The following is a 26,629-nucleotide window of genomic DNA, read 5'->3' on the forward strand; positions in this document are numbered from 1 at the left end:
TATATGAAATATACAATGTGATGTTTAAGGCTGAAAAGAACTTTCACTCATCAACATGCTTTTTCTTAGATGGCATTCATATCAGATGGAAAAAGGACAAAACATCATCCGAAACCTCAAAAGGCATTCAGATGGGACATTCAGCAGCGACTTGACCCACTATCTTGATAAGATTAAGGCTAAAGATTTTGTGGAGTGGCTGGCCAGCACCAAACACGAAGGGTGAGCTGAAAAGCAACATTTCTACCAAAGCTGCTTCGTTGGTGGTGATGTGGATGCATCTTGGTTTTCTGTGCCTTCACACTTATCATATATCATATTATTTTACTTGTAGATGTCATGGAGACCTGCTCCAGATTGCAGCAGAAGTTTAAAGCATCCCAGATTACATGTACTGTACACTTGATACTGCTTCATGTCATCCAGCGGCATAAAAGAAGATGGATTCTCTGCAACCACTAATATTGGGCAGTTTATTTATGCAAAGCCATTCTCACAGTAAAGGTATATTTGCACTTTCCACAATAAGCAACAAAGTGAAGAAAAATATCTAAAATCCTACTTGTTATGTTGAAATGTCAGAATCATTACCTTCAACTCCAAAGTCCATTCACAGACATGCTGTTATGTTTTTCATTTGAGAAAAAAAACGCAGAGTCATGTTTACTCCTGACAGTGAATGCATGCTTGAATTGTTTTTCTTTTTTTGCACTTTTTTTTGTTTTTCCTCTGCAGTATGAATAAACAAAGATGCAAGATCAATCAATGAATCAATTTAGGGCCTTTTTCCAAATGCATTGTGAATTGACCTGCATGCCTTTGATGTTGTGATGCGCACAAATGTATTTTCAAAGCATTTAAGATTTTAGAATAAAATCTCATGAAGGAGCAGTGTTTTTGTACTGGTGTTGGAGATTGATGATGGATACTGCTGATGCTATCCACAGGAAAGGAAAAAATGAAGCAATATTTAGTGATCTGTCACAGCGCTGACCAGTGGTGGGTGCTGTTGTTCAGCAAATCAGGCAGTCAAACAGCTCAGGCTCAGCACGGGCTCATTTGGAGAATCTTAAAAAAGGGCAGTGAGTGGGTGTAAAAGCATCTGTTTTGTTTCCTTTTGCAGTGCAGACTGTATATAGCATGCACTTTGTTCACACAGATTTACATTGTTGCACAATAAGGTTATGCAATGAGACAGGCAGAAATTGCAGTAAGTGATGGAGTTCACATTTAGTGCAGAGGAGGGGCTGGTGGATTTTAGGTAGGTGGAGAGAAACTGGAGGCTATAACTGGTGGTGGTGGTGTAGGTTTTCATGTATAGGTGCTGGCAATGGATTCGGAGGGGGTAGAGCGTGCCTCATTTCTCAATGAGAAATGTGAGTTGGATGAGGATGCAGCTGTGGTGGGGGCTCTTGGCTTCTGGCCACAGCCATGATGGAGAGCTCCCTCTTTGGGCTTGGTCCTCCCTCCTCAGTCTGACTCTCCGGGGAGAAAGGGAGACTAGGGTAGGAGGGAGGGAGGAAGGGAAAAGAGCGAGAGGGAACACCAGCCGAGCACAAACACAACCCTCTGATCCCAGCAGAGGGTTGAAAGGGATCAGATAGTAGGAAAACCCCCTTTCACTGCTGGCTATTCCCACTTAATGCCTGTCTGACATTTACCAGCAGGACCGCAGCAAAATGGGACAGAAGGAAGGAATAGGAGTAGCACAGAAATGAAAAATATAATCCAAGCATTGTATTGTCATGGATGAAGAGTCCTTGTAAATGATATATAGCTCTCATTTGTGATTAAGAGACAATCTTCAGTGTCACGTGCACAAAAAGCCATCCTTAAAAAGATAACCATGGCAAAGGAAATGCTGTGACACGTTTAATCGTTATATTTAGCCACGTTCAGGTCCACCCACAGAGAAACCACATGCTATGTGGCAACATACTTCAGAGGAGGGGAGGTGAGATGAGAGGAGCGCGAGCACAGGAGGAGGAGGAGGAGGAGAGGGGGGTGTAGGTGTGGCTGTGCACGAATTAGGTCGAGCTCCCCCCGCACATTAAACACAATTTCATGGCTCGCTTTAGCCCCACGTCAACTAGCGCTAGCCTCACCATCCAAACCCCACCTAAGGATCGTCAGAGCCGGTCAGAAGATGTTCGTCGTCGCGGTACCACCTCCAGCACCACGGACAGCTCCGCTAGCGCGCTGCCGTCGGCGCGTTCGCGGCTCTCACGTGTCGTTAAAAAGCCTAATTTCAGGGTTAAATGTCCATCTTTTTTGGGGTTTTTTTTTTGTTTTGTTTTGAGCGTGGGAGCCGGTCTCCTGGATAGTCGTGCATGGACACAAGATGATGGAGGCACTGGGCCAAACTGGGAGTGTGCTGCTGACTCAGCCTCGACTGCTGCATTAATTTATCTGCACTGCAGTGCTCCACCACCTCCCTTCCCCTTCTTTTTCCTTACCTCCCCCTCCCTTCCTGGCTCTCTCTCTCCTCTCCACCTCACTGCACTCTCGGGGGGGGGGGGTCGATAGCCAATAATGACCAGGTTCCCATTGCCTCCATGTGTCCATGTGTAGATGATAGATAGCAGAGAGACACATAGATTTGAGAATATCGTAGAAAAATCCAGGGGGATGAGGAAGGGTGGAGGAGGAGTGAGATGCTGAGAGTCAAAGAACAGTCCATGTGACTGGAGGGAGGGGAGGGAGACCGAATTTTGTAATGTGACAGAAAAAGGAAAGGGAGGAGAGAAGGGAAGGAAGGGAGGGTGCTCCATGGAGAATATGCCATCTATTCAGTGTCTACGCTGTCTGAGGACAACTCCATGTATCATTTACATACACCTCCATCTGCTCGCCAAAAAAGGTTTCTCACCCTCCTCCCCATTCTGCAAACCAATGAGAAAAGCACAAACAGATCAATATCACCCAACATGGCTATTTCTGCCCTGTTCTCATGAGGTTATGGAGCTGGTGACTCTGATATCATAACTCTGGGCTATTTACTTTATGGTGGACCACAAACAAGAGCATCACAGTGCAGATGGACTGCATAATAATGGGGCTTTAGTCCATCTTATGCCTGTGAGGGGGATGTTAACACAGGGCTCTTAACAAATTCAATAAGTACATTACATTTGAAAGGCTGCCTTTCACGACCCTGTTGCCACAGCACCACTCAGCTCCATTTCACAGAATGTTTTGTAATCCACTTGCATCCCCATACAGCACCACAAAAGTAACATGATCCACACAAAATGGTGACCATTACTTAAAGTGGACACAATGAATGTGAAATACTCATGAAGGGGAAGAAAGACAAGCAAATCTAGAGGCTCTGTCTTGTATCTAAATATCTTTGAAATTGTCAAAAAATGCCTTTAGCGAGCAACTCTCAACATTTCATTTGAAAAAAACAACACGCACATTGTAACTGGAAGGCTGCTTTATTGGTAATAAAAAGGTTCGTGCTCAAATGAAGACAATCTTTCATATATTCTTACCAAGAGTCCAAGTGGTTGTGCAACACACCATCATAATGTACTGTATATCCTCTTTTATCACGGTGTCAAATGATAACAACAGTTTGAAAAGCACTTTTTAATTTTTCAGCGAAAAAGAAAAAAACGCCCATAATAAACCATGCTAAAAAAGAATGAGTCCTATAATCAAATATTGATACAAAAATAAATTTCAGATGGAAACGGAAATATTGAAGAAATAAAACAGAAATATAGAAGGCAAGCTGCTTTTTCACAAGCCAAGTGGGTGACACACATAGCACTAAGAACAGGACATTTTTGAGTTAGCTGTTTTTCTGTTAACATCACACACTGTTGAATATTAAGATGAAGTGGGGTGTCTGGATGATCCTCTGGCAGTATTTCTGACTCGACATCCCTGATTAATGTTGTGCTCACCCCCAAACCCCCACCCTGCACAGTTTGAAAACATGTTTTTTTTTTTTTTTTTGGTCCATTTTTTGTAATTTTTTTTTTTCTTTTTCATTTTTTTCAGTGTGGTATCGACATCCAAATTCGCAGAAAAAGCAGAAAAAAGGCACATGCCATTGAGTGGAACACTAGAAACAAACCATTTTCAACAAAAGAAATGTGAGGATGAGAAGCAAGTACATGATTGTATGCATGTTGAGCTGTAATGGCACTGATGTGTGGGTATGGGAAAAAGGCCCTGGGGTAGATACCGTCTCAGGGTGCAAGAGGCAGTCAGTCACACCAGCTGACGTCCTCGGGGAAGAGATCACTGGTAAGGTTGGCGGGCAGTGAAGAGAGTCACCTGTGTGTGTTTGTGTCCGTGATTGTGGGTGTGTCCTGTATACTCAGTGAAGGTGAGAGATATGACAGTAAGTGAGAAATGTGCTGGTAACATTATCCTTTCATCATGATCAGGCTACAATCCATGGCAAGCAGCTCCAGTAACATCGCACATGAGCTATTCCCCAACATAGAAGGGTGCTGGAAACAACCAGTTTTAGACATCCACTGAACGTGTTGCACATAAATCAAATGTGACAAACAGTGTTCTTCTGTTTATATACATATAGACATATATGTATACATGTATTTATCTTTTGTATTATATAATATCTATATTTCATTCAATTTCCGTCAACAAAGTGAAAAGTGTCTCAAAAAATCCAAAAGGTAACAAATGTGACAAAGGGCATAGCTGGAAGCCATTCTATATTATTGTTATTATTCATTTTTTGATTATTAGTAGTAACATTTTTAAAATTCCGTATTTACAAAAAAACACAACAAAGCATGCCGATAAAATAAAAGAATATAATACAATATTTATAGTTTCTCTCAAAAAGTTCGTTCTTTTTCAGCAATTGTGCCATTTACATCATAGCCTGCACTGTACATATGTTTTTGTGTTTTCTTTTTTGTCTTTTTTTGTCTTTTTTCAAGTGTGAATGTATCATTCTAAAACATTACATCCAAGATGAACATGGGTAAATTGGATGACATTACTCACTCCTCCTCCTGTGGTTCTCATTGGGAATGTATTTGGTTTCAGTGTGCAGCAGCCAAACTGATTTGGAGACCTCATATTGTAAACAGACCTCAGTTATTGTTACAGACAGGGGGTTCTGGTACAGGCAGTGTTAAACACACCAAATGGCATTAGTGGTGTGGCAATGGATCCCAGATTTGCTGTATGTCCAGTCATCCATTTATAAATAGGACCATCACTCCTGTGTAAAAAAACAAATGGCAGGAACACCTAAGGAGGCAGCTGTGTTTTGTCTACGACTTGGCAAAGCCTCAGGTTTTTTATGAAAAACACTCACAAAGCTTATTATACAACATAGCTGCGTCAATGTGAGGCCTGCTGATGTTTTATCTCGTCAAGTGTTCGTGTTTCTATCCCCATCTCTGGCTAATTATTTTTGAAGCGGGTGACAGCATTTGAAAGCCTGCAAGTATGTGAAAAGATGGTGCGAGCCTGGGTCCAACACCACACAGTGTTTAAGAGGTCCCACAAAAGCACAATGATACACTGACAAACATTGGACTTTCAGCACTTCGACCAAAGCACGATTCTCTTCTGCTCTTCCGTTTCCCTCTCGTACTCATGGCAGTCAGTCTAAAACCCTGAAGGGAGAGGCTCTACATATTTATTGGTCCACGTTTATACTGAGTTATTTGTCACCCATCCACCTCCCTGACGCACCAGACAAAATCCATTTAATTCTACAGTCCACACCTCAAGCTCGTCCTGGCCATCCACCTTCCATACATGCTAGGCACAACAAGGCATGTCCTTGTGAAGATTCTCTGCTAACTCTGCTGTTTCAGACGGTCAGTGACACTCGCACTGATCAAAGCCTTTTCTGAGAATGATTGCATCGCAAGGACATCAGAGAAGGACTTCAAGGCTTTGTATTTCTAAAGCTGGCAACTCAAATTGTCCGAAAAGCACTAAGACATCACTCACGGGGGAAGTTCTGATGTGGGGCTGACAGAGTACAAAAAGAGGAACTTGATATGAATTAATCTGTAGGAGTACTGTCTAATGGATCGACCTAAATGCGGTTTTCAGTACTTCCACAAGCCCAAAACAAACAAGGAAAGGAGTATGAATACAAAATAAAACCATATTTCGAGAGGATACCTATTGATCCTTGAGCACACCTGAACCTTACTGATGCCCGATGTGAATTCCTTGGATGAAACACCGGCTGGTCTTTGCCGTAACAGGGACCACAGGTAAGTAAGGAAAGTGACTGTATGATGGATGTAAGTAAACAAAGAGATGTAAGCCCCAGATTTGGTTCAGGACGACTGACATGGCCCTCCAAATCTGTGCATCCTCAACTTGAGGATAGTCTGCTTCCGAATACTCATACACTCCACACTCTTTCTGCACTACTAACATTCAGAGCAGCAAAAAAACATTTTGTCGTTTGTGTTGTTGGCTGATCTGACTGAGACTTTGCCTCTGAGTGCTTACATCCTTCATTCACCTGAACGTTTGATTAAGGGCTCAATTAAAAGATCTGTCAGTCGAAAAGCAAAACTGGTGAAGGGCAGGATCGTACCACTATCATTCCCCCGATATTCCACATATCATTATCCAAGATCTTCATTTTCCAGTTGTGGTTCTCGTAATTTCCCCAATGGACAGCCTCAAACTATAGTCAAGCCACTGCAGTGGTCTGAGAATTAGTGTCTTGTGGACTATGATTACTCATGCATGATTCCTGATCAACACATGCCTTCATGCAAGTCATTTCTATGCATTGAACGAGCACAATAATTATTATTTATCTGGAACTCGGTCTGAGCAAGTCTCCTTCAGCCCAAGTCAAAACAATGACTAATGACCCCTACCGGTCCGTGTGAAAGCCCATGTAGAAAATGTCTTTTTCAATGTCAGTATAACAAAGAGGAGATGAAAAGACTAGTGACATGGGCTAAATGTTATCTTTTTTTGCTGCTCAAATAATGTAAAGATGCAAGTATACTCAGCACAAACAAACAAAAAAATCTTTGTCTACTGTTCTGGGTTTCCCCCTCCCTCGCTAGTGTTTCCTTCCTAGCTAAACTTGCTTGGTTGATTATTGTTTTCTTCTTGATAAAGATGGTAAACGCAGAGTTACAGACGCTCCTTTAGACTGCTGACACAGTTCTAGTGGGATCTGTATGATCCAGTCCCGTAGCACTGGAGCTTTGCTGCGGGGGTCCACACTCTGTGGTGGCAGGGATTTTGCAATTCTCCGATCATCTAGCAGAGATTTCTGTGCCTTGGCAGTTGATCCCCATAGATGTGTGCCACTGGCCAGCACACCGTGAGTCACTGTTTTTCATTTTGCATTTGTTCCTCATTTTAATGAACTTGGTCACTATGCAGCAAAGTTCCGTGGTAAACTGATTGTGTTTGGTTCAGCTGTCTTTGACGACATAAGAAACCACATTGCCTCAGTTGTATTTGAGTCTGTAAACATTTTTTTGGATGTTTTTGTTGTTTTTTTTTTCTTACTTGCAAATGATCACTTTTTCTACATTTGTTGGATTTGGGCTCAGAGTCTCATCTCACTGTGTTTTATTGGAATTCGAGAGTCACTGAACCCTAACACTTGGATTCCCACTCATCTTTTTGGTTTTTGTCCTTCTCTTTCCTGGCCCACTCCTCCTTGTTCTCGTCCTGCTTCTCCTTGTCAGGTTTGGTCACGCTGTCGTAAGAGGGGAGAGAGGCAGTGGATGGTGTGCTCTCCTTCTTCTCTTGGTTGGTCCCGCCGTTCTCAAGCTTATTGTTAGTAAAAGTGTGGCGCTTGAAGATGATGCCACGCCTGATGAGGTGGGCGCGGTAGGCATTCTGGATAATTCTGGCAGAGACATCTTCCTGTTTGCGGCGAAGAGTGGTGGTGATGGGTTCATACGACACCTTGGAGGGGTTGGCTGCCACGAAACGCTCCTCCATCTGTTGCCTTAGCATGTCCAACTCACCACTGTCACCCAGAACTCGCTTTGTGAAAGCAAACAGGATGTCGAGGCAGTGAATGCGATCGCCGCTCACCATGGGCATGTCCATGGCAATCAGCTCTATAGTGTTGGGCTTCGGCACACGAAGCGGGTGCTCCAGCGCGTCAGCAAAGTCAGACAACTTGGCAAAAGTAATGAACTGAGAGGCAGTGGGGTCGAACTTCTCCCAGATCTCGTAAAACGTCTCAAAGTCGTCCTCACTGAGTGGATCGGCGCTTTCCTCCGTGGCCACGCTGAAGTTCTCCAGGATGATGGCAATGTACATGTTGACCACAATCAGAAAAGAAATGATGATATACATGACAAAAAAGAAGATTCCCACTGAGGGGTTACCACAGTCGCCCTTCACGGATGTACCAGGGTTTTCCAAATTGGGATCACAGTCTGGTGGGTAGTTGAGGATGGGCAGCAGTAAGCCATCCCATCCGGCCGACGTTGTGATCATGAACAGAATGATCATGCTGTTGCCAAAGGTCTCAAAGTTGTACAAGTCGTCGATGCCTGCTCCGTGTTTTACGTAGCCAAAGTTAGACATACCGAAGATTGAGAAGATGAACATGACGAGGAAGAGCAGTAGACCGATGTTGAACAGGGCTGGCAGTGACATCATCAGTGCAAAGAGTAAAGTCCGGATGCCCTTAGCTCCTTTGATCAGACGGAGAATACGGCCAATACGAGCCAACCTGATCACCCTGAACAAGGTCGGTGACACAAAGTACTTCTCGATGAGGTCAGCCAGGAACATGCCTGAGAGGAAGGAAAGGATGAAAAAACCATTAGAATACAACAGACGTCTAGAGGCTCCCTCCCTCATTGTTCCATGTCTTTCACCCCTCTCACTCACCGACAATAGAGAGGATGACCACCACCACGTCAAAGATATTCCAGCCATTGGTGAAGTAATAGTGACGAAGGGCAAAGAGCTTCAGCAAGAACTCTGTGGTAAAGACTACGATGAAGATGAAGTTGACCCAGTAGAGGACGAGCTCTGTTTCATCCGACTGATCATCCGTTTCCACCATCATGGTGACCATGTTGAGGCAGATGAGTATCATGATGGAGATGTCGAAAACTTGCTGCGTCACAAAGTCAAAGACCATGCCTTGGATCTTGTTCTACGAGGAGAGAGGACACAAAGAGATTTACTGGGGAATCCAACTAAAAGCATCATGTTGTGAATAATGTGAACACTTGGTCCCAGAGAGAACACATACCTGAGGTCGAGGAATAGGTTTTTGTGGTTTTTTGGACCCCAGTTTTTTCATGGCATTGTAGTACTTTTTCTGTTCCTCTGTCATGAAGATATCCTGACCTCCAAAGTAAAGGGATAATCAAAGATTTGGTTATAATCATATTCTAATGCTTACAAACGGAAACTCCTAACATTGGACAATGAGAAAGAACGGGTCTTATCTTTTTCTTCTGCTGGTTGAAGTTGTCAATGATCACACCAATGAAGAGATTGAGGGTGAAGAAGGAGCCAAATATGATGAAAACGACAAAGTAGATGTACATGTAGATGTTGACTTCATAATCGGGCTGGTCTTCCACCTTGGAGGGAGGCACAACGTTGAACGTAGTTTTATGTTTTAGTAACAAATTTAAAGAAACAGTTATTTGGGAAACAGACTTGTTTACTTAAGGTTAGATGAAAAGATCGATATCTGTACGGTACATATGAAGCTACCGCCAGTTGTTGACTTACTTATCTTAGCACAAAGACTGGAAACAGGGGGAAACAGCTAGCCTGGCTCTGTCCAAAGATAACAAAATCTGCACCTCTTTAGTTCAGCCTTTATGCTACGTGAAGTTAGCCGGCTGTGGCTTCGTACTTAGAGTACAATCTTTCCATCTAATTCTCAGCAAAGAAAGCGAATGAGCCTGTTTCCCAACATGTCAAACTTTTTCTTTAAGTTCTGCCTGTTCACAGTCTTGCACACAGTAAGATAAATGAGCATTACAATATTTACTGAAGAAGCAATGAATATACCTCTCTTGAATCCACAGCTGCGTACATAATGTCCATCCAGCCTTTGAAGGTGGCCTTTCAGAAGAGACAGATAATTAAATCAATGTGCAGAAACCGAAAACAAATAATATACAGAAAGAACATTCAAACTCAAACCGAAACTGATGCATGTCCTGTGGTACAGCTTGTTCATGGAAAGAAACGAGTAGATGAAGAAAAGGACACGGAGAAACACGTGATATACATAATGAACTTGAACAATAGACAGCCTCAGAGCACTGTGGAAGCAAAAGGAGCTTGAAGTAACACCAGACTCTCAGGTGACACACAGAAAGACAAAAAAAATTGTGCATAGGAAAATGAGAAACCAAGTTAGCATGAAACAAGAAATGGAGTCACACAGAGAGGAGAAGAGGAACGACACTCTCACCACTTGCAGCAGGGCCAAGTAGCCGGCGCCCACATTGTCAAAGTTGATCTTGACGTTCTTCCACCTGACCTCGGAATTGTTTTGATTCATGAGGGCCTCGCACTGTGTCTTGTTGTTGACCACGTCGACGGGAAAGTATTCCTCTGATGTCTCATTGAAACAGTAGTAGTACTTGCCCGCAAACAAGTTGACCCCCATGATACTGAAAATCAGCCAAAAGATGAGGCAAACCAGCAACACATTCATAATGGAAGGGATGGCACCCACCAAGGCGTTGACTACCACCTAGACCAGACCAGGGAAGACAGGATATGACAGAGTGAGAACCAGGAAGCAAACGCAGCTCATTCAACCCCACCGACAAGACACTACATACTGTTATGGCGTTACACTGAACACTTAAAAAAGCTATGCAACACTTTGGTGCAGCTGGCATTAAGAGCAGCAGTTCAATCTGATTATGATTTGAAGCAGCCGAAAGTAAGTGCTGCGCTCCTCTGTGATGTACATGCTGATGTGTGAAGATCCGTTCTAATTAGAGCAGCACTGATGTGACTCTGAGATGCTCTTTGATCTGTTGAAACATGCAGCTAGAAGTGCTTCAGGGATACTCAAGCACGCGCGCACACACACACACACCCATGCACATACCAAGGAAAATACCAAAATAAGAAATCTATAAGAATCACATGCTTATAATGTAAAAATCATAACGTTTGTGTATAAAATTTGGTGACATTTTGTAATAATAATAAGTCATTAATTTACACATGACATGAATGTCACTGACGTGTAGCATGTGGTGCTAAACTGATGCAGTGTTGTACATGCATGACAGTTACTATATATCATATCAGGCCAAACATTGTGAGTTCATGTATTATATTAATTGTACACTTTGCATGTTTAATCCTTATTTTTTTTCATAAGGTTACAGGCAGAGCACACCTCACTCTCACACACAGACAGACAGACTCAGGCACACACACCACTTCTCAGTGGCTGTTTTCTAAAGCTTTGTCTCCCCAAGGATTGAAAGAACTGTGAAATACTCCTGTTATTATTTCACCTTTAAGTGTAGATATTAGATAAATATCAATGCAAAATAATAACAGAAACATGAAATAATAACTGGAGCATTTGACAATGTCGTGAGGACTACAGTTTATAATTGGACAAAATGCATGTGCGTATTTTTCTGCATATTTGCTTTATAAAGCTTATAAAAAAGTGTTTGCCATACCACTATGAAGTGTCCACTCTTAACCACCCCAACCTTAGACAGTCAATATTCTTAATCTCACTGGCCCTTTTCCATAGCTAAGTCCAACAATACAACACTAAAGGGAAAAAAAATCAATTAAAGTAAAATAATTCCCACCACCACCCCAAAATCTACACCTGTCTATCAATCCAGTCTGATTTCCCGTATATACTTATCATAGCCAGTAAAAGCTCAGCACATAGTGAACCGCTTACTACCAGTGTTAGGCAGGCCGACCAGCAGCTCTCAGGCAGACAGCTGAGCATGCATGTCTTTGGCAGACTCGTTTTGTGGAGCCATATTCCCTCCTCATGACAAACAGACAGGGAGGAGCTCTAGAGCAGGATTCTCTCAGCGTGTACATGGCGTTCACAGGCTGACTCGTGTTCAATGTGCTTTCGTAGATTTCACATGTGCTGCACGCTGTTAATATACTGCGTCATCAAATGTCGAATGCGGGAAGGAGATGGCTTTAGGGTGATACTTTTCAAATACAATAAAACACAAATCAGAGTTTAAAGCCTTTCCCCTGCAGTGTTGCCATGCACTCGCTGAGAGAATGACTCTTTGCTCGATCTGAGGTACAATTGAACCGCTTTCAAAAATTCAGTGTTCAAAAAAAGAATTAGGCCATGCTGTGCGGAAAGCATTCTCAGAAAGAGGGAAAATGGCTTTCAAAAATGCATAATGTGCACTGGCAGTTATAGTACATGCGTGTTACATGGCATTGTGCAATCTCAAGAACCGCTCAAATCAATAAATAAATAAATAGAGAAATGTGTGGATAGAGAGATAGCGGCTAAAGACATAATGATTGAAGCTTTGCTTGCTTGTGCGTCTGACGAGCCATTCTGATATTTACATGGTTTGTATGGGTGTCTGACAAATATCTACAGCACAGCATGGCTGAGCTGAGACACCATTAGTCTGAAATATGTGTTAGCCTGCTGACAGGCCATTACAGTGATTGGGGCTCAGAGGTTATTTCCAAAGACCCCATGATGACTGATGCTTTTAGTAAGTGGCGAAAAGCAAAATACTTAAGTCATTGGCATTTCAAAATCTTTAGTGTAACTTAAACTTCAGCAGGTTCGTCAGGTAGAAGGGTGAAAAAAAGGGGATTGACTGAAACTGGGGTAAAGATGTTGTCATTCCTGTACAATGCATTGCTCAAAAAAGTAGGACCAAGATTACAAAGCAGCATTAAGGGAAAGAGAGAGCAAAGTACAAAGTCAGAGCAGCCCATAATCATTGCATGTTAAGCAGTGCAATGTGTCCAATTGAAGCTGCACTGCTCGCTCGGCGCTGTTGATTTGCGTTGGCCTCTGCGATGCATCGTGCTGTGACACTCAACCAGCGGGAATATAGAAGTTCTCATCATTCTAACTCTCCAGAATCTCTTTCATACGGTGTCATCTCTCCATTCATGTACTTCCCTATTCATTTATGTATTGCTTTGACCTCGAATTTTCCATTTTCAGTTCAAACAAAATGGTAACTCAATTGATGAACATAGACGTAAAAAAAATTTTATACAGCAGGATCAAATTCCTCTGTTTGTTTCCCTTTGCGTGACTGGGCCACCCTCACCTCTCTGACCACATACCCCCACTGAATGAGGTCATTCATAGGGGCATTGGTGCTGGCATTAATACATTCTACTGAAGCAAATGTGCCAAGATTTCCAAACCCAAAAATGACAAAATCTCATGAACAAGTCTATTTCCCATCCCCAAATTAACAATTGAAACTATAAAATTTCAGTGAAATATCCTTGACAACATCCATAAAGCCTATCCAGGGCCTAAAAGCATTGATGTCTGCTCATGTGCAACGGCATCACATTTTAGTCGCTGGATATCTAGTATGAATGAGACTTCACAATTTATTTACAATCAGTCCACCCATTAGATAATTGCACAGGCCTTCTTCTCCTGCCGGTCTGTCATTTTTGGGGCGTGCTAAAGGGGGGCAACACATTGTCTGTCTAGGGTTGAGAGTGTTGTCCGAACGCTGTAGCGCTAGTCAACCTACGGGCCACCACCCACCCAGACCCAGAACTCAAAAGTCAGAGTTTAACTGGGCCCATTGTTGCCTCCCATTTTCACTTCCTGTGGGAGTGGAAGGCAACAGGAAGCCAGGGCCTGCTGTATGTGCTACAGTATGTGGTGTCATGACATGACAGCAGTAATGCCTTGTGTGAAATGGCAGCCTAGCATATTTGCTGAGTTTCTGCCTGCATTCCCAAAGGAAGGCACTAAAAATGATTTAAAAGATTTAATATGAACAATGTTTTGAAAAATTTACAGCAATAACCTGCCACCAGAATGGACTGTTAGCAGATCTGTCGGTCAGGTGGGAATGACCCACAGTGCTGACACTGGCAGAAGCTTAACAAATATTTTCCTCCCAAAGCCACAACACTGTGAGTGTGTGGTTTCTGTCTCAGTCCCTGATGCAGAAAGATCCTGGACAAGCAGGAGAGAGTGTGGTGACCCTCCAGCGGTCCGGCCCAGCCAAACCGGGCCAAGGTGGAGTGAGTAGTGGAGGGGTCAGGGGTTGTGGAAGAAGGGGGGGGGGGGGGGGGGGGGGGGGGGGGGGGGGGTTGGTGCTGCACAGTGCTGCACATGTGGGGCTGAGGAAGAGGTGGTGGGGAGGGGCTGAGGTGAAGAGGGGAAGCTCAAACTAGAAGACAATGCAACCAGTCCAAGAGTAGTGAGTAGTAAAAGAGAATGAGATCACGAGAGTTAGAGAGAAAGAAAGAGACAAGAGGGACTACGGGTGACAACAACCAGGTGCAACCTATCGCTACCACCAGTCACAGAGACAACCAATCAGATCTGTGTGTTTTAGGCAGAGGTAGCTGTCAGAGTTACTGTCACAGCGATTGATTTCTGCTCTGTAAACCGCTGAATCTTCTATTACAAATGGGCCTCTGAGTGCTCGCTTGGCAGCCGCCCTGCATAGTTTTGGTGTGACTGGTGGGGCAGAGGTTCTGGTGTCCTGCAGCTCCCTGGTTCCTGCTGGTTGTTCTCGATGCCAGATGCACTGAGGGATGGTGTGAGTTTGGGGGTGGGGGGGTGGTGGTGGGGGGGGGGATATGGGAGCAGGAGGTGGGGTGGGGTGGAGGACTGGGGGCATGTGGAGGGGAGGGGTGTTCTCAATTAAAAGCAGTGATTGAGAATCAGGCCAAATGAGGAGCTACTTGTTGATTTGGATGCTCTATGAGATGGTATGTACGTCTGGTTAGCTTTGACCACTTTCACATTCACTTTGGCCAATCAAGAAGAAACAAAGTAAGATGAAGTAATCAGAATTTCTAGTTTGTCACTTATGTGATGAGGCAGCTTTGTGAAAAAAATCTTTCTGTTGCTCTTTGGGTAATTTGTATTATGGAACAAACCAATTTGTTTGTAGATTTTGTTTTTTTGTTTAGGAAATTCAATTGAAATGTTGTTCTGCTGGCAATACAACTTTACTGTTACTTTACTCAGTCTCCCAGCTGCATCATGACTTCTTTCGCTCTAACAAAGGCATGGTACAGGATTGCGCATGGAAAGGTGACTTCTTGGCTTTCATTTCCTGGTTTTAAAAACAATCCCCCAATATTTTGGAGTTCTTTTTTTGTCCTCTTTGTTTTTAGATCAGTTCTAGCATGCTTTAAACTGTTGAATGGGCATGCGGAAGGATCAGCTGCTTAGCTTTGGATCTTACCCTCATCCCTTCAAAACGTGACAAGGCTCTGAGGGGTCTCAAGGCCCTTAGTGTCCTGAGTGATTTAATGGGCCCTAGATCGGAGTAGCCCAGCGCATTAGCTACAAGGCTGACTATAGACACCTACACAAAAACAGAGAAGCAAAAGAGGTTCCAAACTGTTAGAAGTGAGAATATTCACTAGGGAAGAGAGACGGCCCTGGCATAGGCGGAGAGTTGCTTGACATACACACATAAATCTATGCATGTATATGCATGTATAATATTGCATTTATACATGTATATACACTGAGAGAGAAGGTCAATGTTTAGTATAGGTTTTATGTGCGTAGTATTTTTAGTAGCAGAAGGCCATAGGGATTGTTTGTCTGTTATTTTGGGGCAGTTGACGAGATGTGAAAAGTCCTTTGTACCTGCAAAGAAATTTGTGGTTGAGAGAGAAAGAGAGGAGATAGAGACATAAGACTCATATAGAGGGTAAATTAGGCAGAAAAGAGTGCTACATGATTTAGTAAAGATACAAGCGAAGGGACTGGGCAGAGTAGAGGAAGAGGAGTTGGGGAGGGAGGGAAGGAGAGAGGTTACCCTGTAGAAGCTGATAAAAACCCAACAGACTTGAGAGCCTTACCCTTGCCCCTCTAACATTGTCTCTCCATGTCGCTCTTGGGCTGAGGCATAAAATCCCATATAATTTAAGACAGACAAACTAACGGAACCTAAGAGAAAGAATACAAGTAAACATGTACAAGTGTGTCATTTTGCCATTTTCTTTCTCAGACATCAAATCAAACTGCTACACAGCATTTAGAGTCAAATAGGAGAGCCACAGTCACATGAACCACGCACAAGAAACAGGGATGGAGAGTAAGGGCAGATCGGATATAGTTATTAGCACTGGATGGCACTGAAAGGACAAAAATACACAGAGTACAGTCGAGTTACACACAGTTAACAAGGGTTAACAATAACAGCACACAACCCCAAAGAAACTGGTGCAGCCCCTCTCCATGTCCGACAGCAGCCGCCAGGGTATTGCTGCAGCCAAAGAATGCTCAAAGTGTGTTATCATTAGTTAGAAACACTAAGCAATCCTTAAATTAGGTCATTATTTCACAAAACTGTATATGCAGCCATTCACAGCAACAGCGTAAATGTACAGGACTCTTATCGCCGTAATAAATCAAAATGAATTCAGGAAAAGTGTCCTAAGCTCAGTAATAATGAATCCCCTGTAGCTCTGGGCCGTGTATCTGGTGTAAGATGAACACACATACAGTGTTGTATCGCTAACAAAGGAGGAAATGGATGATGGGGAGTGTGGTCAATAATCCCTGCTAATGTTCTTTGAGGGGTGGTGAGAGGTGCAGGGACAATTTAGCCTTGATGAAGTCACTTCAAGATGGCCATTACAGGCTGTCTGCTGCACAGGAAAGCTTTGTGAAGAAGGATTCTTTGGCTGAACGCAGATTATTCCAGATGGAAAGTGCAGGAGTGGGCAGTTGTATGAGAATTCAGCTCAAAGTCTTATAAATTCAGTCAGAGAGACATTTGTTTACTCAAGAACGAATACATGATCACAGGAAGCCTTTTTTATGTTTTTTTTTTAAACTGCAATTTTCCCAGTGTGGATGCTGGAAGGACTGAAACAGGAGAAGTACCAGTTCCTTACAAATAAGGAAAAATATCAACAGTGAACACATGTGAAAGCACCTCCAACCAGCCACCGACACCAACCGGTCAAACTCACCGCAAGAAGTACACAACATTCAAAGCTTACCAAAGTCACGGAGGGAGGTTTGTAACAGGCAAAATCTTCATTTTCACTGATGCCATTATCAACAAAAAGGCCAACTTTTCAACCATTGACGGGTGGAATGCATCACGGCTATGGAAAGAACAGCAGAGAAGGCGGCGGCATGGATTCAGGCTTCTTACTGTATGTGTGAATGTTGGACCATGTTCAAACATCGGGTCCAGAAATATCCCGGACGGGGCCTCCATTTAGATTCTGTACTTACTCTTTGGCACAAAGCCCCTATTTCAATCAATAACCCTGTCTCTTGAATAAGTGAGCAGCTGTTCTGGTGGGGAGACAGTAAAATAAAGATTTTGCCTTGATCTATACTACAGTGTTTGGGGTAATTGTCACCTTCAGCCTGACCCCTTGGAGAGGCCCCCTTTGGGGTGCCTGACCTCTGGCCCCCTGCTGGGCCAGCTGTGTGGTAGAGACCTCAGCGCCTCAGCGTCCTTCTCAGAGCTCTGCAAGGCAAGGCCAATGACATCTGGGGCTGTGATCCCATGATGACGATAGCACAAACCAAACAGAAATAAAACAAACTAAAAAACAAAGGGAAAAACACAACAAAACAATGATAATAATCTGAGTAAAAAAGAAAGATGAATGGAGTATGACACCTATCAACCCCACTCACACACATCAGTGTCACTGCTATACTGTCTACGCTAGCTATTTCTTCATGCTATTATAAGATACACGTGGATTGCTCGTCCTACAATGTAAGCGAAATATTACAGATACACGACTTTACTTTGCAAATATCACGTTGGGTTCATTTCTGATTGAACATAATGCTCTCCAACATTACATTTATTCTGCCATTTCTAAGCCGATGCATAATAAAATCCAAAAAATGTTCTTAGAATGAAAATCAGGAAGACACAAATCAGATGGGAAACAGAAAGATACAGTAACACAAGGGAAATGAGGAGGAGCACACTCGCATAAATCAGGCCGGTCTAATGATGGTGCCCCCCCTTTCTGAGTCCATAGCAATGGTTTCACCCCACGACACAGGACGGCAGGGGCCACAACACAAACCAGACTTTTTTTTTTTTTTGAGGGGGAGCGCTAGTGAAGACCAAACTTACCGCCAGCCGCCTGTCACCCACCATCATTACATCTCAGCACAATATCACCACATTCCTGAGGTTACACTTTCAAGAGGGAACGAGAGGAGGACGGGGGAGGAGGGAAGGAGGGACGTCACTCTCTGTAACATGTTGTAACAACTTGGGAAACGTGGTGCCCTGCACTGTCCCAAGTGTTGGGCTTGACAACACACCTACAGGGAGGGAGTCTACAATGACAATAACCAGAATCAATACAGTGTGGCATGATTTGAATTCCTTCAAGCTCTATGTGTACTATATGGTTTCATCAAGTCTTTATGTACTTATGTGTCACTTTAAGCCATAGAAACGTAAAAATGTATAAATGCAAAATGTAAAAAAAGAAGTGTACATTATCTGTGGTACAAAATAAATGTGTGTGTGCTGCATGGGTCTGGGGTACAGGAGTTTATAATGAAGCAACATGGCAACCTCTGGCCATTGATAGGAGTCCATTCACGGGTATTGGCTGAGGTGTTGGACACTGCGGAGAGGTGGTTAGTTCAAGCAGAAAGTCAGAAGTCAGGGAAATTCTTCTTCTGTTCAATTCAAAGTTTATGACAAATTAAAATACTTTAAGCTTCTAGCCATTAAAACGATCGCCTCACTGAAATCCCTCACAGACATCTGAGCAACTTCACAATACCAATGTGTAAGAATAGGGTGAAGAATTTTCCGTGTTCTGGTCTTTCAGTCTTGACTGACACAAGGAGCAGAGAAGTACACAGAGAGAGAGGACAAAGGCACATATCAAACATCGTACAGGTCAGAGACACAGGCAAAGACAGCTTTACAGAGACACATCTTTGACACATCCCATTGCTCTGAGCATGACTTGAATATGGCTGCTGATCAACTAGATTGGTTATTGATTGCCAGATTCTAATTTGTGTTTAAATATCTGTGCGTTCACATTAGAATTGGCAAATATATCTGCGGGTATTGGGGAAACAGACAAAAAAGTTTCTCGCATGCACCCCAGATAAAGAGTTTTAATTCACAAGCAGACGATGGTTTTGCATATTCAAGCATCTCAGAGTGATGAATAAAAAACGGGGACTGCTGCTTGATGGAGCTGTAAAAGGTGATTCTGGCATGTGTGCGCTTGAAATGGACAGACTGCCATACAGTCTTGTAAAACACTGCCCTTACAGTGTGAGTAGACAAAATAAAGACTCTTCTTTATTGTAAGTCACGTGCCCTCTCACCTAATGCATGCCATGAAGCAGGTATTCGATTATAACCTGACCTTTTCAAACCTAACCACACCCGACAGACAACAAGAGGGGCAACACTTAAACAGAGTTATAAAAACGTTATATCCTGTAGCTATATGTCATATGAAGTGCATGTAATCTAATAAAGCAAAGGACAGATTATTACTTTACTTTTACGGTCAAAACAGACCGAACAGAAGAGGAATTAGCCTTAGCTCTGCTGTTTGAGGCTGTACGGATCTTTGTGTTGCTGTTGGACCAGGGTGTGGTTGAGGACCAAGTAATCGCTCTTCTAGTCTACTGCACACGACAGAGCAAAAGAAACAAGAGCTGGACTTACATCCACAATGAAGAAGTCCAGCCAACACCAGGCATTGGTGAAATACTTGACGAAACCATAGGCGACCCACTTCAGCAACATCTCCAGGATGAAGATGTAGGTGAACACCCTGTCGGCGTACTCCAAAATGATCCGAATGGTTTTCCTCTGCTCGATGTACACGTCCTCGAAGGCCTGTGGAGAAATGGGAAACATAGATCGAAGATGGTGAGGGGAATATTACACCTCATGATTTATGATTCCACTAATGGAACTGTACGCAGCACTACAGGCCGCTCATCGCTGATCACTCACAGTGATTTACTGTATCAAAAAAAAAAAAATCTGTCCTGTGTGAAATATTTCAAATGACTGCACAGTGCATGTAGATTTGCAGCTGTCTCTGCTCTTATTTTTGTAGCATTTGACATGCTTGAGAGCAAGGCCCCTCTCCATCCCTAGAAAGAGATCCAGCGTTTGATAAATTGTACAGTCCATTAATCTCAGGCGCCCCTGGCCCCTCCCCGACCCAGCAGCTCTGAGACTGAGCAACCAAACAGATTGACTTAATTTCCTCCTCACTGCCATACTGTAGATACACACAGGTCCCTGTTTAGTGTGTTTATTTTACCTTTAATCAGTCAGAAATGTGTAAAGATTAATGTAAATTGTGGTCTCAAGCTTCTTAAACAGCTGTTGCTTTGTGTTTTAAAGGCTTTATGTGACTGTGTTTCTGTGTGTGCGAAGGATGTAGATGCTCAGGCCTCCTTACCAGGGCACCGCTGCTGAGGAGGATCATGAAGATAATCAGGGTCTCAAACCAGTTGTGCTCCACTATCAGGTAGCAGGTTTTTCTCAGGAACCACCAGCTCTTCCCCCAGCCCACAGTGATGTCAACGTCACAACACTTATACTTGGCCACACACGCTGAGGACACACAGGAGAGGAGACCACATTTGATATAGTTTGGATTCCTTATTTATTGCTCTGCGTGCAGTTTGATACCAATACTTGGTGTTTTTAGCCTCAGTTAATTTTCTTGTTTTGACCAGACTTTGCCTACAAAATCCTAAAATTATTTACTCACTGGAACAACATTTTCCAAAATACGCCCATTCATTTTCAGTTTCATATTCAGGTTTTGGGATGGTTTATCATCAGGCAAGTAGGAAAAACCCCTCCCTTTTAGTGTTATGATTTCTATTACGGGATTAAAAAAACCCAGGCTTCATGTATGAATAATTATCTGTGAAGCTTTATGTTGTTATGTATTAAGTGTATTAGCGTACGTATCATACATAGACAGACTAACTGACAGACAGACTAATAAATAGCTGGGAGTCTCCACGGGTGAGTGATCCTTCATAATAAAACTGTCCTTGACCCCGCCGCCCTATCATTTCCATTCAGCCCAGGGGGAGTCTCTGTGCTGTGGAGTGGAGGTAATGGGTGCAGTGGGAGCGGGGGTCTCACCATCTGTCCAACACGACTCTGGTTCCATGTATTCCTCCACCGTCTCCACCACCACCACCTCCTCCACATCTGGCTTGATGTCGATGGTGCTGCCCTCTGATGAACTGGTGTCATCCAGCTGTAGAGACACATGTATGAGCACACACATACAACACAGGGACGAAATTTAAGTGGGTCCCAAACACGTCGGTTTTGCATTGTGTGGCTAAGAAATCGCATTTTCATGAAGAAAGCTGAACTCAGGAAGCACTCTGGAACCAGACCGGAAATGTATTTTTCATGTTATTTTCAAATTGCACTCAATCTTTAAACAGAAAAAAACCCTTGATTACTATTTGATCACAGAGGCTTGAGATGGACATCATAACAACCCTGAAAGTCATATATCATCCACATGAACACTGAAATGGAATATCAAATGGCAGATCATCTGCTCTGAAGGGCTTTTAAATGCATTTCATCCCAAGAAATACATCAGCAGATATCCATTTCATCCACATTGCCTGCCTGCTCCAGCTACTCTAGATGACTCTATTGAGTTATGGTAGTCTCTAACGGTGCAGAGTAGCCAGCCACACCCATGGCTTTACTCTCTTTAGAGAGGACATTGCATATAGAGCATCTGAGGATAATAAACAACAAAAAACAACAAAACACTGATCATTACAACATCTGCATGTATATATTTTGTAAAATAAATTATTTTAAAAGTGCTTGGAAAATAATGTGATAAGTGTGATAAACCACGAGAAGTGGACAATACACAGTATATATGCACTGCTCTCACTGACCTCTTTGCTGTTCTCATTGTCTGACTCGCTGCTGAAGTCCTCTGTGTTGAGGTTCTCAAAGTCAGACTCTCCCACAGCTATGGGCACGCAGACGGTCAGGTTCGGGTTGTGGATGAACGACATGTGGTCTTCATCAATCATGTACTTGCCCACGCTGCTCCCGATACCGCTGGTGGTGCCGTTCCCATTCTTGGCATAGTCCAGGTCGCGGTTGATGTCCACCCCGGTGTGGTTAGCAATGCAGTTCAGCTTCTTGTCATACATGTCGTCCAAAGGCTTCTGCTCATCCTCCATCGGCGGTTTCTTCAGCAGACTGGCCATTAGTATCCTTACCTTCGCTTTTGTCCACGCAATTCCTTTCTTGATGCGCATGACAGAAATCTGCAGGTTGTTGGGCTCGCCGTCGTCATCTGTCGCAGCCAAGTTGTCAGCGCTGAATGAGCTCAGCAGCAAGGCAAGGAACAGGTTCAACACCTTTTGGACACATAATAAGAAATCAGAAACTGGATGTCATGTGCTAATTTTTCTCTGACCACATAATAATTTCTTTAAGAAAGCTTAGAGAGCCAACAAGTGTGCTGTTTCTCTGGAAAACCCTGCACACCCTCCCAGCCTGGACACTCACCACCAGGTTACCGATGACCATGACCATCATGAAGACAATGAGGCACATGGCCTGGCCCGCCACCTCCATGCAGTCCCACATGGTCTCGATCCACTCACCGCACAGCACCCGGAAGACGATCAGGAAGGAGTGGAAGAAGTCATTCATGTGCCAGCGGGGAAGTTCACAGTCAGCAGCGATTTTACACACACAGTCTTTGTAGCTTTTGCCAAACAGCTGCATGCCCACCACAGCAAAGATGAAGACGATGATGGCCAGCACCAGAGTCAGGTTCCCCAAGGCTCCCACAGAGTTACCGATGATCTTGATCAGCATGTTGAGGGTTGGCCATGACTTGGCCAGCTTAAACACTCGCAGCTGAAGTGGGGTGGGTGGAAAAGAGTAGGATGGATATGATTCAGTCATTACATTTCAGCTTTGCTCCCTTGCTGCTTTGCTTCAGTCGAGTAAAAACAGTACAAACATGCAGACATGTTGTCTGCAAGCACATACAATGCGAAGGTCGACTTTGAGGTACAAAATGTGCATATTCCAAATGGTAAGACACTAACTGCACATGCTATCTCTGTTTTCATTTATGTCAGAAAGGAGCTAAAATGAGAACGTACCAATCGGAATGACCGCAGGACAGACAGGCCCTCGACATCAGCCAGAGCCAGCTCCACTAAACTCAGCGTCACGATGAAACCGTCGAAACAGTTCCAGGCCTCCTGGAAGTAGTAGTATGGATCCATGGCCACCAGCTTGAAAAGCATCTCCCCTGCAAAGATCCCCGTGAACACCTGGCAGATAGGAAAGAGAACAGATGTGAACAAATGGATTTGGCTCAACACCATGCTTCAGAGAACACACGAGAGCATGAAGCATGATGAGTGTTGAAATTTATGATATTTGTTCTGACCCATCTGACGTTTGCATTAAAGAAAAATACATAACAGTATATTACCCTTATGGTACCTGCATATTAATGAACTACCGATAGGATAAATCCAATCATTTAAAGAGGCAGCACATCTAGTTAATTGTATGTGTGTGTGTGTGTGTGTGTGTGTGTGTGTCTGTGTGATTGTCTGTGTGTGTGTGTGTGTGCCAGCTATTCTGTAGTCAGTAAGGATAAAATGGCACTCTGAGGCCTCGTAACAGCTCTAATAGATTGGTGAGGGTTAGCCTCATTCATAGAGCGCACATAATGAATAAATGCACAACATACAGTAACCATATGTAAGGTTTGCGAGTGTGTGTGTGGGTGTCTGTGTGTGTATCTGTGTGTAAGACGATGACTCATGAATCAAGGTCACCTAGAAATATCCACCTGTACCACCCATTGACCTTTCATGGTAAATTATTCTGGAGCAGCAGTGGTAAATAACACATCTCTGTGCTCCTGTCCATTTTTATGTGCACAACACACACACACACACACACACACACACACACACACACACACACACACACACACACACACACACACACACACACACACACACACACACACACACACACACACACATTGAGCTGTTCTTCAAAGATAGATAGACTCACGCCTGTGTCATCTGTAATGCATCTTGTTTTGTGGGACAATGACGCAGCATATGTTTACAGATGTAATGCAGAAAAGTGACACAACAACCAGAGTGCAGGATTTACTGTGTTTCCTTAAAAATGCTAATAGTGAGAATGGCCAGGTTGAATTATCCAAGCCATGATTCAGGCACCATTTTAGAGCAGCTCATCGATCAGGCTCCATGAAATATTAATGCAGGCCTCCCACCAGTCAGCCAACCAGCAGAGAGGTCCCACTGAAGCAAACAGCAGCTCCACTTAACCAGAGGAGAGAAACAGAGATAGAAGGAGAAGACAGGGAACGTGTGTGTGTGTGTGTGTGTGTGTGTGTGTGTGTGTGTGTGTGTGTGTGTGTGTGTGAACAAATGAGAACAGCATGGATACAAGAAAACAGCAGGGGAGGGGGGGTTGAGAATTTTTTTTTTCCCTTTCAACTCCAGATTGGCAATGAAAGGGCTGCCAATTACACTCCCAAAAATAACACCTCTCTATGAGCTGCAAAGAGGAAGCAGAGGAGACTTTTACTCAGACAAAAATAAAAGAACAAAAAGGTTGCCACTCACCAGATTGCCTACAGACAGCATGTCTTCAAAGTCGGGGGTCATTGGGTAGTGCTCCATGGCCATGAAGAGGGTGTTGAGGACGATACAGATGGTGATGGCTAAGTCCACGAAGGGATCCATGACAATCAGGTTCACAATCTCCTTGATCTTAATCCACGTGGGGGAGCACTCCCAGATCAGGAATGTGTTAGAAAACTTATACCAGCATGGCGGACACTTGCGCTGAGACTCCTCCAGCTCTGAAGACATAGCGCGGATCACACATCACAATCAAACATACTTGCGTGCTTGAGCATACCGCATGCAATGGTATCAAATCATAGACAGAAATTGTATGCACTGTATGTATCTGGTACTGCTGGATATGCAAAGCAGATAAGCAGGAAATTCATGTCAAACTAATCAACCAATGAGAGCAGCCCTAGTTAAAGAATAATGAGAGAGCAGGTTAAATAGCTGGGTTAAAGTGGCAGTACCCTCCACTAGTGTGTTGGTAATGACGCTCATGACACTGTTGGCCCGCTCTTTCCGCCCAAAGGAGGTATTGAGCTGGTCCACAGACACCATCAGGGAGCCCGACAGCTTCTTCTTCACCTCAACCTCAGTAGTTGGCTGTCAGGAGGAGAGGAAGAATCAAGCACCCATGGAGAGGACATGAACACCATCCCACATCACCACCGGTGGCCGGCGGAGGGAAGTGCACAACAGCAATGGCAGGAAAAAAATAGTTGAGGATCAGATTTTTGGGGTGGGGGCAGGGCATCTTTCATTCTTTTCTATCCGAATGCTGGTTTCAAGGAAGATGTGTGTATGCTGTAAATGCATGCAGGTCTCAGCCAAAGTGGGAGCAGTGGTCTAGAGCTACTTGACCTAATTGTGTTTGAATGTAATTAGCTCATCCCGATTAAATAATAAATGGATTGTGAGACATAGTGCAAGGAGAACTGCTTCTGCATGAATGCATTTTCAGTCCTGTCATGCAATAATGGAGGCTTTGCTGCCATTGCAATATAATCATTAGGTTATTTTTCGAAATGTCTCCCAAATCTGGCCATTTTAATGTTACTTCCAAATTGATGCTATTGTATCTTCCTACTTTGAAACCATACAACTTATATTGCAACCATCAAGTCAAGAGCATTGTAACGAGATCATATGGAGGCAGGTAGTTCAGATCCATCCAGTTGTCATGCATGAGCATGCTCAAAGTCAAAGAGAAGGAGAGGAAATTACAGACACCATAGCCATTGTTCTACTTGTCTATGTCATGCTTGTTTTAATTTAGGGGTCTAAATCTACCATGCTAACTAGAATGAGACACAACTAATTCACTAATGTTGACCAGGGAGAGTTTGGAAAACAGAGAAAGGTAAAGACAGACAAGGACAGCAGCCCTCCTTTTATTCTTGAACGATACCATTAAGGCCTGATAGGATGGTGTGTGTTACTTGTGTTTCTGCTTTGGGATATTAACAGTGTACTGGGGAAGCAGATTAAAGTGTCTGTGGCTCTATAGTGCTGGTCCCCTCTGTGTCCTCCGCCTCCTACTGTAGATCTACCCACACAGGCTAGCAGAGGACCTGGATGCCTGGAGGAGGAACACATCAACACACTGGACTATATTAACTCATCATTATATGCTGTTTGTTAACAGAAACTGTGTTTTATCACTAAAGTGTGTTCAACAGGAACTTGATGATATCCCGCACATGAAGTTTTGTATTAAATATTAATCAGGCTTTTATATATAGACCAAAATTTTATGAGCCAATGGGGATGCAGAGG

General features: G+C 43.5%; 1 protein-coding gene across 7 annotated transcripts in view; it reads right to left on the reverse strand.

Annotated features, from left to right (window-relative positions):
• Positions 1 to 4,836: 4,836 nt before the first annotated feature.
• The window catches only part of scn8aa (sodium channel, voltage gated, type VIII, alpha subunit a), a 43,419-nt gene continuing 21,626 nt past the window's right edge, over positions 4,837 to 26,629 (reverse strand). For all 7 annotated transcript variants that reach the window (XM_070967838.1, XM_070967834.1, XM_070967840.1 and 4 more), the window contains 15 exons: positions 25,321 to 25,456; positions 24,845 to 25,083; positions 23,327 to 23,500; positions 22,719 to 23,075; positions 22,094 to 22,567; positions 21,303 to 21,420; positions 20,602 to 20,756; positions 19,851 to 20,024; positions 15,384 to 15,506; positions 10,406 to 10,690; positions 9,997 to 10,050; positions 9,420 to 9,557; positions 9,221 to 9,325; positions 8,851 to 9,121; positions 4,837 to 8,753 (listed from right to left, as the gene is read on the reverse strand). In XM_070967838.1, coding sequence (XP_070823939.1) covers positions 7,594 to 8,753; positions 8,851 to 9,121; positions 9,221 to 9,325; positions 9,420 to 9,557; positions 9,997 to 10,050; positions 10,406 to 10,690; positions 15,384 to 15,506; positions 19,851 to 20,024; positions 20,602 to 20,756; positions 21,303 to 21,420; positions 22,094 to 22,567; positions 22,719 to 23,075; positions 23,327 to 23,500; positions 24,845 to 25,083; positions 25,321 to 25,456 — 3,963 coding nt within the window. In that variant the 3' untranslated portion in view covers positions 4,837 to 7,593. The remainder of the gene's footprint in view (positions 8,754 to 8,850; positions 9,122 to 9,220; positions 9,326 to 9,419; positions 9,558 to 9,996; positions 10,051 to 10,405; positions 10,691 to 15,383; positions 15,507 to 19,850; positions 20,025 to 20,601; positions 20,757 to 21,302; positions 21,421 to 22,093; positions 22,568 to 22,718; positions 23,076 to 23,326; positions 23,501 to 24,844; positions 25,084 to 25,320; positions 25,457 to 26,629) is intronic.

This window comes from Chaetodon trifascialis, chromosome 8 (genome assembly GCF_039877785.1).
Source record: "Chaetodon trifascialis isolate fChaTrf1 chromosome 8, fChaTrf1.hap1, whole genome shotgun sequence".
Lineage (NCBI taxonomy): Eukaryota > Metazoa > Chordata > Actinopteri > Chaetodontiformes > Chaetodontidae > Chaetodon > Chaetodon trifascialis.